Consider the following 16128-nt stretch of genomic DNA (forward strand, 5'->3'; position numbering starts at 1 on the left):
AGAGAACATGCCCTAAAAACGTGACCTGCTGTTTCGCGATGCCGCACTTGTCAATGTTTAGGGTGATGCCAGCTTTTTGTATCCTGCCCAGCACAGCGTGTAGGCGAGAGTCATGCTCCTCCTGCGTTCTGCCCCAGACCAGCACGTCGTCCATGTGGCAAACCACCCCTTCCATACCATCTGTGACCATCCTGTTCTGGAAATGCTCCGGTGCTGAAGCAATCCCGAAGGGCAGTCTCTTGAAGTAATAACGCCCAAACGGTGTGATGAAAGTGGTAAATGGTAAATGGCCTGTATTTGTATAGCGCTTTACTAGTCCCTAAGGACCCCAAAGCGCTTTACATATCCAGTCATCCACCCATTCACACACACATTCACACACTGGTGATGGCAAGCTACATTGTAGCCACAGCCACCCTGGGGCGCACTGACAGAGGCGAGGCTGCCGGACACTGGCGCCACCGGGCCCTCTGACCACCACCAGTAGGCAACGGGTGAAGTGTCATGCCCAAGGACACAACGACCGAGACTGTCCAAGCCGGGGCTCGAACCGGCAACCTTCCGATTACAAGGCGAACTCCCAACTCTTAAGCCACGATCATGGTGTATTTGGCTTTCCGTCAGAGGTATCTGCCAAAACCCCATATTAGCGTCCAGCTTGCTGAATATGCTGGCACCAGCCAATCTGCCCAATTTTCCTCCACCGATGGCAGTATGTACTTCTCTCGACACACAGACTCATTGAGGTGTGTAAGGTCGACACATATGCGTACATCTTCTGTCTTCTTCGGTACCACCACCATGCCTGAGCACCAATCAGTTGGCTCCTCAATCCTGCTGATCACCCCTAGTTCTTCCATACGGGCCAGCTCCTGCTTAACTTTGTCCATCAGAGGCAACGGGATTCTCCGTGGCGTCTTCAAGGAAAAAGGTTGAGCTCCAGGTTTCAGTTTGATGTCGTACAGGTTACGTACTTCACCGAGACCACTGCACAGCTTTGGGTAGCACTTTTTAAGCGTCTCTATAGTTATGCTCTCCAGACGGGCCACAAGCTCCAGCTTGCTAATGGCAGGTCTCCCCAGCAAAGCAGTGTGCAGGTGTCTGATGACAAAGACATCCTCAAGTATTTCTTTGTCTCCCTTCCTCAGTACAAGCTCACTGACACCAACGACATCCAAACGACTCCTCCCGGGACCCAGCAGAGCCTTGGTTGGTTTGTGGAGACTGGGGGGTGGTTGTGTCTGTAGAGCTCCTTAAACACCTTAAGGGGTAGGACTGTCACATCGGCACCTGTATCAATTTTAAATGACACGTTTTTGTTGTTTATGCTTAAGTCGACAGTCCACGGCTCACCCTCACACTTAACACTGCCCAGGAACAAACCATGTTCATCCTCTTCAACCTCATGCACTGTTTTTGGTGCCCTGCATACATGCCTGTAATGTCCTTTTTTCCCACATGCATGGCATTTCATTTCATTCACTGGACAATCCTGCTTTGAATGGGATGGAGCGCCACCACATTTCTGACAGGTTGGCCCTTTTTTGCCGTCTTCTCGGAATCCACGTGTTTTAGCTTGACAACTATCAGTCTGGAGCGGTTTGGTTCTAACAGGCTTACGACTGATTTTATGCACTCTATCTACTGACTTAGCATCGCTAGCCTCAGCTCTAGAGTCACCTCGCAAGGAGGATTGTTGTCGCTTTATCTCTTCACTTTGCCTCGCCATGTTGATAGCCCTCTGCAAAGTCAAATCTGGGTCAAGCTGCATGCGTTCTGCCAGCCGTTTGTCCGTGAGACCGACAACGAGCCTATCACGTATCAGCTCATCATGTAGCACGCCATAGTTGCAATGTTCTGCTAGCGCATACAGTGTTGTCACAAAAGCATCCACTGTCTCATTTTCTCCCTGTCAGCATATATTGAATTTGGCGCGCTCATAGATCACATTTTTCTTCACAATGAAAAAAGCCTGGAAACCATCACGTACCCCCTCATACGTTGTCCTTTGCTCCGCTGTTAAACTCAGACCGCGAAGCACATCGTCCGCCTCGTCTCTCATGCAGTAAATCAACGTGTTGACTTGGTTTTCCTCCTAGCTGACGTTCAAATTACTGGCGAGACGGAATCTCTCGAACCTCCGTATCCTTTTGGACCACTCCTGCGGTTTTGAAAAGTCGAAGGATTCCGGTGGCTGGATGCTGAATGTCGCGCTCAGCCCCGCCGGTGCTCTCTGTGCAGTCTCATCCGCCATATTCTCCCCTCGTTTTTCCGCGAGCTCCGCCAGACACAGGTTCGTTCAGTCGAGGTTATATGGATCAGTACAGGACTTCTGACACCATGTCATGTTATTCAATTATACGCGGGTCCACTGTACGGTTCATAACCACACTTTATTTTCTTGTTCTTGCTCTGCCCCCACATAACATAACATTCTATACAAAAACACACCGGTCTCGCCCTCTAGCTGCCATCAGCCTAACTACACTGACCGGCTACATTAACATCTGCTGTACAATGCAATTACACCACACCCCCTATCTACAATCCAACTTATATTGCAAGTGGAGCACTGGACAATGATGCCCTGAACTTTCACATAGACAAACTGCTACAGTCTTGGCTGTCTTGTACTTGCTTTATGCTTAACTTTAAAAAAGAATCTTTGCCAAGGAGGTTGTGTTTTTGGTTGCATTTGAATGTATGCATGCATGTCATTCTGGCTTTAAACACAAAAGCCCAAAAGGTTTCAGTATTATAGCTGAGCCCAAGCCTTTAACTTAGAAGTTATGATTCTTACAATTATGGTTTGTTTTTCATTGTATAGAACATACTGGATAAACATCTAATGTATCTTGTCATAGTCGACCTCTGACCTCTACTTCAAGGTCAGTAGATTTGATATTAAAGATTAACTTTTAAAAAACTTTGTCTTTAAAACTATACTTAAAATTCCTTTATTTGTATAGGCAATATTTAGGAAATGACACTGGTAAATGGTGATTGTAAAATCACATTACAGTTTTTATCTAAATCACATTTGATCTCTGATCTTACTTTTAAATGTCATGTCTGCCTTTCATTCACATTGACCCCCAAATTTGTTATATCTTTAAAGAAACTACTGTTATATCAAATAATGAGCTGCATAGTTAGTAAGTAATATACTACAGTATAATATAACATTGTATAAAATGCTGAAGTTATTTATGTCCAGTTATTTACAAATCAATACCTATTATCCATTGTCTACTTCAACGTTTGCGTAATCAAAGTAAACATCTGTCATGCTACCCTCTTGGAGTGCTTCATATAAAACTATTTAATAAATTAGTTGCTTTTCCTAAGACTTTGGTTCTGTTCATTGCTTTTCAAGGTAGGCCATGGTATTGTCACTTCTTAGAATCTTGTTACCGTATAGTAAGTTAACAATAGTCTGTACTGACTTCTGTACTGGCTCCTTTTCCTTTTCTCTTAAATACATTCCAAATTTTAGTGTTGAATAGTCCATGTTTTAATTATAGGCAAGTACAAAAAAAAAAAATCTTTGAATGATAAAAACTGAAAAACCGCACCCTTACTTTTGGTTTTGGGTCATTGATAACAACGTTAAATTTTGAAAAATTATTGGAGTCCAACTCTGAATATCTGCACACATGTAACTGATTTAGTCTTGTATTAGGCTTAAACTGGACTTCAAAATTTCCTTTTGCCTAAAGCATATAGTTAGGGCTGGATCAGGTGACTCTGAATCCTCCCTTAGTTATGCTGCAATAGGCGTAGGCTGCTGGGGATTCCCATGATGCATTGAGTATTTCTTCTTCAGTCACCTTCTTCACTCACTATGTGTTAATAGACCTCTCTGCATTGAATCATACTTGTTATTAATCTCTGTCTCTCTTCCACAGCATGTCTTTTACCCTGTCTTCCTTCTCTCACCCCAACCGGTCGCAGCAGATGGCTCCGCCCTCCCTGAGCCTGGTTCTGCCGGAAGTTTCTTCCTGTTAAAAGGCAGTTTTTCCTTCCCACTGTCGCCAAAGTGCTTACAATGGGTCATGTGAATGTTGGGTTTTTCTCTGTATGTATTATTGTAGGGTCTACCTTATAACATAAAGTGTCTTGAAGTGACTGTTGTCGTGATTTGGCGCTGTATAAATAAAATTGAAATTAATTGAATTATTTTTAGTTAAGTCACTGAGTAGCTTCTCAGTGACTTAACTAAAAAGCCAAAAGAAATTCCCTGATAAATTAAAACTATTCCTAGCATTATATTTCAAAATATCGCTTGAGCGTAAATGCCTACAATTCTGTTGTACTCTATACATGTCTGCACCTAACTGTGAGTGTGATCTACAAAAACATGCTGTTTAGCCATTTAAAAAGGTTGTCTTTGTAAGAGGGTACCATGTTGACAGTATAATCAATACTGTATCGGCAACCTGTGATGCAGGCTTAGTTTTTATTCATACAGACATTGTGCTGCCGTCCTGCATGCAATGATTCTGCATACATGTCAGTATTGTACATTTGTGTTTAAATTGTCCTTGTCTGACTGTTTAAACACTTATTGCACAATATTGGCTTTTTGTTAGATGAATAGCTTCAATTCACATATTGATTTTTCACCACAGTCTGCAAAGACATAAAACATACGCATCAGTTGTTCTGAGAGGAGAGTGATTTGCGGACCATGTTTAAAATATAGCTCCACTATGATTCTTTTTCCATCTTCCTTCCTTCTTTCTCTGAACCTTCTTCTTCTTCTTCTTCTTCTTCCATATGTTTGAATTTTAATAGAATATATACCAGAAATATTTCATAAACCTGAACATTCTTAGAACATTCTCTTGTAGTCCTCCCACTTCTGAAATATCATCTCATCTTTCTTTCCAAGATAAAATTACTTTGGATAATGAAGTCAGTGAGGAGATTTATTTTCAATTCACTGTTTTTAATATAACATCAAGTCACAACACGAGTCAGTCTAAGTCAAGAACATACAATAGAGAAAACCCACTGATTGAGCATGCACACTGTGAAAGTTGAGATGGTCCTCCATCTTTCAGTAAAAAATTACTGTTATGGCATTTGTCAGTCAATTCTCAATCTCCTTGTGAACATTTTTGCAGGTTTGTGACAGTTGCTATGGTTTCTGTGTTTGATTTGAAACACAGTTTATTTTTTAATGTGTGTCAATGTGCATATTTTTAAGAACATGTTGATAAAAACGTTTACACTGTGAAATAGTTTTTACAGTACTATACTATAATTATAGAGCACATAAACAATTAATTGTCATGGTCCTGGGGCTGTGATCCAGTATTTATGTGTTTGGACTTTGACTCTAGTTTATTTAATATTCTAAGGTTAAGATTTTGTTTGAGGTTTTATTTATTTTTAGAGTTGTAATATTTGTATTCTCAGATCTTAGTTTTGTTATCTAGTCTTTAGGTTTCTATTATCATGCCTCCTCTGTGTTCTACGCTCCTTCTTGTGTAGTCAGTCTTGTGTCCGTGCTTCTTTCCCTTTCTGTCTGTGTGTCAGGGTGAGTAGTCTGTACTTCCTGTCTTATTCTCTGTTCCCTTCCACCAATATCAGTTCCCTAGTATTTCGTCTATTTGTATGTATGTGTCTTCTTGTGAAGTCTGTTTGTTTACCTTTTTGTCTATGTCAAGCTCATGTGTCGTAGTCACGCTGTGTTTATGTTTTATTTTGATAAAAAATAATGTCCATTGTTTTGATAGTCCCTCAGTCCATGTTCTGCCTTTTTTGGTTGTAGGTGGATTCTATTCTGCTGAAGGTGTCTTCTCTCTGCCCTTACCTTATATGTGTATTTAAATCTTCAGGTTTCATTTGCTCCTTGTCATGTCATCATATGTCCTAACCCAGGTTGTGTGCTCTTTCCTATTAATCTCCTAATAATAGTTTTGCTACTTTTAACGTCCCTGGTAGAGTTTAAGCCTGAGTTTTGTGTTTCCTAAGTCATTGAACTTCAGCAATAAAGCTGTTATTTAAGTTTAATCTCCAAGTCCTAGATTTGGGTTTACTTAAAACTGCAATAGCTAAGACCACTAAGTATGTCATTTTCCATTACGTACATACGTATGCTGGGCAAAAGTATTTAACATCAGGCTTATCCAGTAAGCTACCGAAATATCCCGGGTAGATGTTGAACTTTTTCTTACCTGGACCTCCACTCCATAGCCCGTATAGACAGTGACGATATAGTTGCAGTCAGTTGTAAAGTAAAAAGCAGAATTGGTGTGTGGTGGAGCCTCGATGTAGCCTTCTGGACCAGTCAGGTTCAGCTGGCAGGGAACTGCAGGAACAACCACAGCAGCATAACAATAACACTGATAGAAACAGTGTGGACGCTGGTGCACAAACTACTCCATTCAAAACAGATTCAAAACTCCATTCCAAACAAACGCTGCTCTCAATGCAAATGGTCCCCTCATTATGTTTTTGTTATAGTAATAACGACCAATAACCCTGTTATCTTATCTTCACTTACAGATTATAATAATAGGGTTTGAGTCTTTTAAGACACTTTATGTAATGTCAATACTTTCTGCAAACAGGAGATGCCAAAATGATACTATGCTTTAATTCTGGGTAACATTTTTGACCTTTCCAACTGTAGTTAAGGAAAATATTGATTATGTTCAATGTATCTTGAGACCACAGAATCAGCTATTGATAGTTCAATGATTCTATTGTTATAACAGTCAGTCTGACACGGATATCAACTTAGTTTAATGTTTGATCTGTATCTGGATGTATTATTTGTATAAGGCTTATCTGGCATTACCCACAATGCAGGTGAATGATAATTAAAAAGTGCTTGGACTGAGTGTATGTGAATTGGTTTGTAGTAAACAGTACTTCGAGTGCTTAGTTAGAGTATCCATCTATCTGTCTTCTGCCACTTATCCGAGTAAAGATGGCAGGGGACAGCAGTCTAAGCAGAGATGCCTGAACCCTCCTCATCACATCCAGCTCCACCAGCTCTTATGGGGGCACTCTAAGGTGTTCCCAAGCCAGTTAACAAACCTAATCTCTCCAGTGTGTCCAGTGTGCAAATCCCTGGGAGGATTTGCATGTCCTGGGAGAAACTAGAAGGTCATAATTGTCCCTCTAGTTAAGTTGTTCCTGGGTGAGATGCCAGACTATGTGCAATTTTGATGATGGAGACCTGACTCCAATAAGGAACAAGGAATACTTCTCAAAATCACCTGGTGGACAGGTCTTAATCCATGAGGCACTGCCCAGCACCTGCAGGAAGAGCTATAGAGGTCCATTGTGTTGTGGACAGGGTCCCACATAGCAGACAGGTCTGGCCCAGATCTGGTGACAAGCCGGCACTGCTGGCTGACTTCTGGTATGGTAAATGGTATGTCATTCAGGTCAGGCCTGACGCAGATGGCACTGTTTATGTGATGGCACGCCACATCTGGCCCGATTGTGGTTTGGTTTATGTGGCCCAGGCTCATAGAAAACAGGTCTGACCTGGATCCGGTATCAAGCTGGCACTTCTGACTGACTGGTGTTATAGCAGGGTGTATGTCAACCAGTTGTATGTTCCTATTTTCCTATTTTAGTTAGAAGACCCAAATGCTATGTTGCAATACTACACTGCTATGGTAGCCAATGTTTCAAATGCAGGTTTGACAGGTTTGTGAGTGTACACTTTATCCAAAACCTATTGAGGGTTTACTCGCATTGAGCGGGAAATTATTAAAACTCTCCCACGTCCACCCTCTTGTCTCTGAACTTGCTTCTGGCCTTGGTCCGAGCCTTGAATGCAGCAGAGTTGTGAAGATGCCTTTCAAAGCGAGAGATTTTCATGGCCTTCATGGTGGCTGAATCAACCAGCATAGGTGGCAACCACCGGGTGGCTGTAGCTCAGGAGGTAGAGCAGGTCACCCACTAATCAGAAGGTTAGTGGTTCGATCTTTGGCTCTTCCAGTCTGCCTGTCAAGATTCTGAATATGTATAAATGTAGTCAGGAAGCACTCAGTTTAGAGGGAAGTGTGTGAATATGGCATGTTGTATGGAGCACTTGGAGTAATCCAGGAGAGTAGAGAAGTGCTCTATAAGAAACAGCCCATTCACTGTCTGAACAGAGTTTCATACTGTTACTTTTGCACTATTATGTTCTGGCACATGTTGTTATTACGTGGCTTGATTAAGGTACACATTAGCCTGACATCTGGGGCCAGAGCTGAAACTGTTCTGGGCCAGCACAGGGCCAGCAGTGTGTCTGCAACTGGCCCGTGGCTGCACACAACTTACACATGGCCCACATATTGCAAAGAATAACGGCCCTTTGGTGGCGCAGATCTGGTTTTCCAGAGGTAACCCACACATGGGCCAGCACGGGACCACCAGTGTGTCTGCAACTGGCCTTGTGCTGGCCCATGTGTGGATTACCTCTGGAAAACCAGATCTGGGCCACCAAAGGGCCGTCATTCTTTGCGGTATTTGGGCCATGTGTAAATACGTTGTGTGGGCTATGTGGGGTTGACCCTTGGGGGTTCAATCCCCAGCTGCTTAACCCTAGAACAGTATCGCTGGGTGATTTTCACCCGAGCAAATACATTTACATGACTTCTCTCTCCTGCAGCTGTGAGCGTGTCGAGGAGACTGTGCCTTCACCAGGGAAGTCTGGTAAATAATTACAGTGGGGGTAAATAATTATTTTAAGACCTGTTGATCAGTCAATCAATCAACCACTCCAACCAACACAGACGCTACTGATCTGAACTCATTATGTGCATAAAGCAAATAACACTGATATTGTTAAAACAATTTCTATTTTTCTGATCACAGAAAAGGATTCCCAATTCCTAATTTGCCATGATCAGTTTTAATTGAGCTTAACTGAGAAGATAGCAGTGCTTCTATATCCGGTTCCCATTTAGCTTGTTCATTCCATGATAGAGCTTTAACTGCAGTTATGGATTGCATGGCGAACTATGTTCATATATGATCATTTCTTAATGTTCCTGAGTCCATGTAGTGATTTAAATGATAAATGGTAAATGACCTGTATTTGTATAGCGCTTTACTTAGTCCCTAAGGACCCCGAAGCGCTTTACGCTACATTCAGTCATCCACCCATTCACACACACATTCACACACTGGTGATGACAGCTGCCCTGGGCCGCACTGACAGAGGCTAGGCTGCCGGACACTGGCGCCACCGGGCCCTCTGACCACAACCAGTTATTGACCAGAATCATGCCTGTTTTTAATGCAACAGCGCCTGAGGGCATAAAGATCAGGGTGATCCAATACAGATTTTTGGCCTTGTCCCTTGTATCAGAATTTTCTCCAGATTTTGGTGATGAGGTTATGTACTGTAGATGATCCACAATTTGTATTTCTAGTTTTTTTGCAGATTGGTAAATCTCTGCCCAGTTTACTTCTAAAAAGCTCTACCTCTCTAAGATTTAAAAAAAAAAAATTTTTTATATTGAATCATGCTTTTGTCCCGGATTAAGGAATGCTGGACCTGCTCTTTATCCTCTCAAAGATGTTCTAGCGTGCATGGAAGTTTGCCCAACCAATCTAAATGCATTTTTTGGACATGGAGAAGGCTACATGAATAGGGTGTCTGACCCTTTGTTACGTTGTTGTTATGTTAAGCTATTTAGCCCATGTACATCATCGCAAGAGTTTGGTCTGCATTGTTGGCAATAAGTTGGACTAATTTCTGGTGGGTGTTGGACTGTTTATGGACAGAATTTGTAGCTGTAGCAAAAGATGCACACATCCCCTTGTTCCCAGTTGATTTTAATCATCCAATGAGAAAGCAGCTGGGCAACCAGAGGAAGTTTTCATTATCACTATAAATAAATATATTAGATATTATATATATAAATAATATATATATTATTTATATGCAACAGTCAGTATATAATTAAGCATCTGTTAAAATCACATAGAAATGATGGTTTTGTGTTTAACAGTAACGACACTTAATGCTCTTTTTCTGATTTAGGATTATGCGTTTAAGGAGTTGGCGACACAGTTTTTATCTTCATCCTTTACTCCAGAACACACAGAACTGCCAAGGTTGAAGCTGGCTCATGGGCTGGCTGATGCACACACACACACACACACACACACACACACACACACACACACACACACAAAACTCAGAACAGTAATTTCTACTACTCAAATTACATTTATCATTCATGTATTAATTACATTTATATTTTAAGTTATCTTTTATTAAAAACAAATTTGCCTTATTATTACGAAATAGAGAAACACTCTGTTTTAGTACTTCACAATTTAATAAAAGGTTTAAATAATCAATCCCCGCGACCCTGAAAAGGATAAGCGGAAGCGAATGGATGGATGGTTTAAATAATCATTAGTGTTGGTTAGAAAATGTCAAATTATGCAACTATGTGGATTATTTGGCACATAGAGAATGCTCTAAAGCTCTTTTCTTGTCTTCACTGTAATAACTCTGTCTCTGGCTGCCTTTCGAAGCAGCTGAGCTCTGTGATGGACAGCTAAGGACAGATCATTTCTTAGTGGCCTTCGGGAGCTTTCTGCTCCACCGCCTTCATCCATCTCTAAGCTAAAAAGTAAACTTTTGCTGAAGTGCTTCTTTATGAAGAAGAACATCCTCTCTGTGTCCCCTTGGTACTTCCCTTCAGGGAGTGTCCACTCCAGCATTATTGCTGAATTACAATTTTGTGCCTGAATGTCTGTCTCGGAGCAGGGTTTGTCTGTCAGTGCTTTGCTCTGTTATTATCTTGCACACAGATGAGCTGATTAATCAAGCTACTCCCACTTTGCTCTTCCTGACCTGAAAAGTCGAGAAGAAATTAATACCTTGATATTTATTTTCCCAGTCCACTCTCTTCATAACAGCGAGTCTCTGGGTTGTTCTGCTGTGGTCCCTGTTTGGACCTCTTGATTAAGGGTTAGTGATGCAATGATGCTGTTGTAATTTATTTCAGTCCTATGGCAGTCCAGTCATAAGAAATGCAAACAGAGTAGATATTAGCTGAGAGCTTGAAGTCATCATGGGTGTCAACAAAAGAGATAACAAAGTCAACTGATAAAGTAAGAGATATAAGAGACGGGGCTTCTATGGTGTTTGAATTGTTTAGACTATTACTTTTTAAGGTGTAACGGTAATTTTATGAAAAGGGTAAAAGGTGTGTTTGTATGTGGGTGTGTGAGTGTTGAAAAATGTTTTGTTTTTGTTTTTTAATTTACAGACTGCTTGCAGATTGCTATGAGCTGCTGTGGTTCCGATATATTTGCAGTAAATATAAACTAGAGGTTTCACAGATTGAATAAACAGGCTACATAGCAGAAACCGACATATGTACATTGTTACTGCTGATTACTAATTCTGAACATAAGATACATAAAATATTATTCACCAGCACTGGTAATGTTTTAATAGAAAGAAGAAATATTTCAATTTAAATGTGAGTTAATTCTTTACTGATTCCTGTCTAAGCTTGATTCCAAAGGGAGAGCAAGACAGAGAGCACTTCTATTGTACAGCACAGATTCTCTCCCTTTACCTCTGACACTTCAAATGAGCTTTAAGGACCAGAAATATGTGGGGCTCTTAGGGCTGCACGATTTTGCATAAAATGAGAATCACGATTTTGCTTATTATTGAGATCACGATTCTCACGATTCACGATTCTCTCACGATTTTCTTTTCCAATATAAATATTTATTGCACTTATTAATTGCACATCAACTTAGTAACAGTTGAGACTGAACATAAAAACAATAAATAAACATAAAAACAACAAATGTCTCACATTTTGTCGTTGTACTGCTTGAAATTCCGTCTCCACCGCTGCTCGACGCTGCGTGTATAATGCAGGTAGTGCAACAATGGAAAAATAGTTGCGGGACGGCACTGTGTAGCGTTTGTCTAGGGTGTTGATCGTTTTCCTAAATCCCTCGATTTGCACAGTGTTGATGGGAGCCGTATCTTTGGTCAGGTGATAAGTGATAGTCTCTGTAATTTCTTTGTGCCTGCGGGAGTTCGACAGGTATAGGGAAGCGCTGTATAAGGTTCCCGTTATTGGTGTTTGATTTTCTCCTGTCACTTTCTCATCATCCCTGACGTGCTCTCCGTTGTTTTTTCCCTGCCAATTTTAGCAGCCAGCTTCTGTATCACGTGGTATAAGGCTCCGCCCTTGTCATTTGTTGAGCAGGAAGAGTGAGCGCTTGTTTTCACGCAGATTACGTCCCGGATCAAAATGCGGTACAATCGTCGTCTTTTTTTTTTCTTTTTTTTTTTAAATCGTTGTCATTTGGAAATGAATGCATAAGTATGCATTGAGATCGCGATTTTCTAACGATTAATCGTGCAGCCCTAGGGGCTCTGCTCTAAATATTTGGGGTGCGGACTCACTGAAAAGCTACAGGGTCCACAGGGTTAGCACTGTCAACTTAGCTAGCAGATTCCTTCCTAAGGTTCCCAGCTGGTCCCTTTCTGTAGGAAGTTTGCATATTCTGATTTGTGTAGCCTTTCTTTCCCTCTGGGTTTCCTCCCTTTAGATTTCCTGCAATTGAAGGTAATGCAGGTTCAGGTTAACTGTGGTCTCTAAACTAGCCATGGAAATGAGGTAGACGAAGAGCCTAAAGTTTATAGAATAAAGACGTTTAAATGTGGTTTGTAATTTAAAGTGCTATATGAATGTTACCACTATACAGAACTATATTTCTTTAGATATAAATTAGCATTTGTTTATTAAAAGTATAACATTGTTGTTTAGAGGCCCTTTGTTAATGCTTTCATATTTCTACATTTATAAACTATTATGAACCAGCTAATCAAAACGTTTTTCATGGTCAATTAAATCGCTCACACAGAAACTTAAAGTCTTTCCTGTTTTCTTGCTGACTTGATGATAGTTTAACTGACACACTTCACAAATGTCTCCACTCGTAACCCCCCCCCCCCCCCCCCCCACACACACACACACACACACACACCCCCACACACACACACATACATTCCCTTCCCTATAATTAATTGGTACTTTATAATAAAAACTATTATTTTTATGCAATGAGGTGTATTTAAAGACCTATTCTTACCTGGACTCTGCATGGTGGTGATGATGGTGGTGGTTGTGATAGTGGTGGTAGTTGTCTCCTCTTCATCACTGCCTGCCCCTGCAACCTTTTCCCTTGCAGCAGTATCACTGGAGGTCATAATGGTAGAATGTTTGGGGCCTTTCAAAACTCTGCCGGTAACTGGAAGAAGTGCACTGGAGAGAGAAGCGGTTGCTAATGCATGTATGGAAAGGGTTGCTTGCATGTTGGAGCTTTCAGGAGTCTCATCTGAAATCCTTTCATCACTGTTATCCAGTGTTCTCCTGGATGGTGATGTGGAAAGCTGAGAGCTTGATCCTCCACTGTCTTCAAGGTACTTTGCCTGACCACGAGGGCCTGGGTGGGCCTGGTTTTGGGGCGGATTCCGGTAGAGTGGGTGATGATTCAGGATGTTGATTGGCGGTGCAGTGGTGACCACAGGGAGCCTCCTGTCTGTGTCCTGGGTGGTAGGGTAAAGGTTGGGAATGCCCCCAGGAGTGATGGAGAGACTATCCTCAGAGGCAAAGGCTGCAGAGAATGAAAGAAAATCATAGAGGGATGGTGGTTCATATCACAGACTTAATCATCACCTGGCCAAGTGCAGGAATTCCACGCTTTACTTTCCTGCTTGCTGCTCTAGTTCTGAACCTCTCCATCCACAGCCATTATCACACTTCTAGCAGATCAACTTTTAAAGAACAAAACAACAATGATAGTGCATAGTTTTTATAATTGCAAGGTCCAAATCAATATGTAGAAGAAATGGAAAAAATGAGTCTCAGGGGGTTAAAATCAAGACTAACATTATAAAGACATGATGCATTTATAGGAACTTTTATTAATTCCCTTCAAAGATGGAAAAAGGTTTTGTGCTACTTTGCAGTATGGTTCTGTTGTAAATATTTTACTTTGGAGAAGGTGGTTTAAAATGTAGAATATTCAGTTTGTGATTCGCATGTTTTCATTTCTTATTATGTGTTGACTGTTTTGTACAATTTCTTTTATTTTATTTTACTTAGTTTACGTTCATAGTGTGAACTTCAATTTTTTGTTATGTTGTAAAAGGAATATTCTGCTGACACAAGTGAGTAGCATGATCGAACTAAATGCTAAATGGACTTGTTCTTATACATAATGGTTTTCTGCTCTACCCGAGCACTCAGAGTGCTTTACACAACTTGCCTCACTCACCCATTCACACAAGTACTTTTTTCTACGGTATTCACACACATCCATACTCTGATCGGGGCGATCTCAAGAGTTGGGAGTTCGCCTTGTAATCGGAAGGTTGCCGGTTCGAGCCCATGGCTTGGACAGTCTCGGTCGTCGTGTCCTTGGGCAAGACACTTCACCCGTTGCCTACTAGTGGTGGTCAGAGGGCCCGGTGGCGCCAGCCTCGCCTTTGTCAGTGCGCCCCAGGGTGGCTGTGGCTACAATGTAGCTTGCCATCACCAGTGTGTGAATGTGTGTGTGAATGGGTGGATGACAGGTTGTGTAAAGCGCTTTGGGGTCCTTAGGGACTAGAAAAGCGCTATACAAATACAGGCCATTTACCATCGAGGCATCAGAGAGCAAATTGGAGTTCCTGCCCAAGGATATTTGGCATGCAGACTGGAGCAGATGGGGGTCAAATTAGTAGTTGACGTGGTAGAGGAATCTCCCTGGCAATCTCTCTCTGGAAATGTCAAAGAGATATTCTGCGTGCACATTGTGAATAAACCTCTGGTCTTTCATAGTAAATTCATGTGAGACAAGTGTGCTAGGCAAGCTGTCACTGGTTTAGCTTTCACTGCTCTGAGATCAGTTGCCAGCTGTGCTTTGTATGGAAACACAGCTACTATTAGCAAGCAAACAAGCTTCAAAGATTAAGCTTTCCTCTTGCTCGCCAACTTGGTCAACATGTGTGATGTAGAGAAAAACTGAAGAAGCTTCTCCTATGGGAGGTGAAATGTCTTCAAGAAACGCAAAGAAGTCCAGTTGCTTTCTTTCAAAGCTCCTTAGACCAGCGGTTCCCCAACCGCCATGGACCGGTTTATGTCCAACAATATTTTCACGGACTGGCCTTTAAGGTGTCACGGATAAATACAACAAAATAAAACCAGTACCGGCACCGAAAAAAAGAAGATTTATTCATAACACAGGAAACGACCCAGGGAAACAGAGTTAACGATAAAACGATAACTAAATAATGATAAAAACCCTGAAAATCGTAAATTTCACACTCAAGCCTCAACTCTTGCAGCCCGGTACCAAACAACTCACGGACTGCCTTAGACTACCATGACCGGGATGAATCTCCATCAACTAGAGAAGATTTCATGAAATGTAATGAATGAAACAACTCACTGTACAGCATTGAACAAAACTGTCACACTTTTTATGGTGGTGAAATAAGTCATGCTGCATTGTACAGAACTAATCATTTTTATTAATTTAGTGCTGAATTAAAAAACGTTAGGAGAATAACAAATGGAGATTAAATTCTGGAAATTCCCTGTACTAGATTTCTTGGCCATGGGTGTGTAAGCACAATGATTAAATGATTAAACGATACAAATGATTACATTTGTATGATCTCTACAGTCAGAAAAAGACAAAAAGACTATTCATGGCTCAAATGTTTTGTAAAACAATTTCAAAATGCTGTGTAATTGAAACATGTTTTAATATCACAAAGCTGCAGTGATTTTGATAGCTTAACTTCATATCGCAGAATTAAACTGACATGCAGTCCCCCTCTTTATATCTTTACTCTGTCCAAAGCGGTGCATCCTGACATCCAGGCAGCGAGGGCCCGTCACATGCTTTTGGATGGAGACAATAACATTTACTCATATATCACTGCAAATTCATACCATTTTTTTTTAAAGCTATTAAGTCAGACTTGCTCTCAACACTTATTTATGTGGAGCAGTGCATTAGTGTAGGGAGTCAATTGGCAAATGGGAAAGTTCTTTTAAAAAGCCCAACAGTACAACCCAAAGAGTTCTCATAAATTATTCACATTAGTGGATTCTACCCTCGCTA

At 41.2% G+C, this 16128-nt stretch overlaps 1 protein-coding gene across 2 annotated transcripts in view; it reads right to left on the bottom strand.

Moving 5' to 3' along the window:
* The window catches only part of sez6b (seizure related 6 homolog b), a 236781-nt gene that overhangs the window by 138336 nt on the left and 82317 nt on the right, over positions 1 to 16128 (bottom strand). For both annotated transcript variants that reach the window (XM_076892128.1, XM_076892127.1), the window contains exons 2-3: positions 13105 to 13629; positions 6186 to 6319 (exon numbers count right to left, since the gene is read on the bottom strand). In XM_076892128.1, coding sequence (XP_076748243.1) covers positions 6186 to 6319; positions 13105 to 13629 — 659 coding nt within the window. The remainder of the gene's footprint in view (positions 1 to 6185; positions 6320 to 13104; positions 13630 to 16128) is intronic.

Source organism: Maylandia zebra, linkage group LG14, assembly GCF_041146795.1.
Source record: "Maylandia zebra isolate NMK-2024a linkage group LG14, Mzebra_GT3a, whole genome shotgun sequence".
NCBI lineage: Eukaryota > Metazoa > Chordata > Actinopteri > Cichliformes > Cichlidae > Maylandia > Maylandia zebra.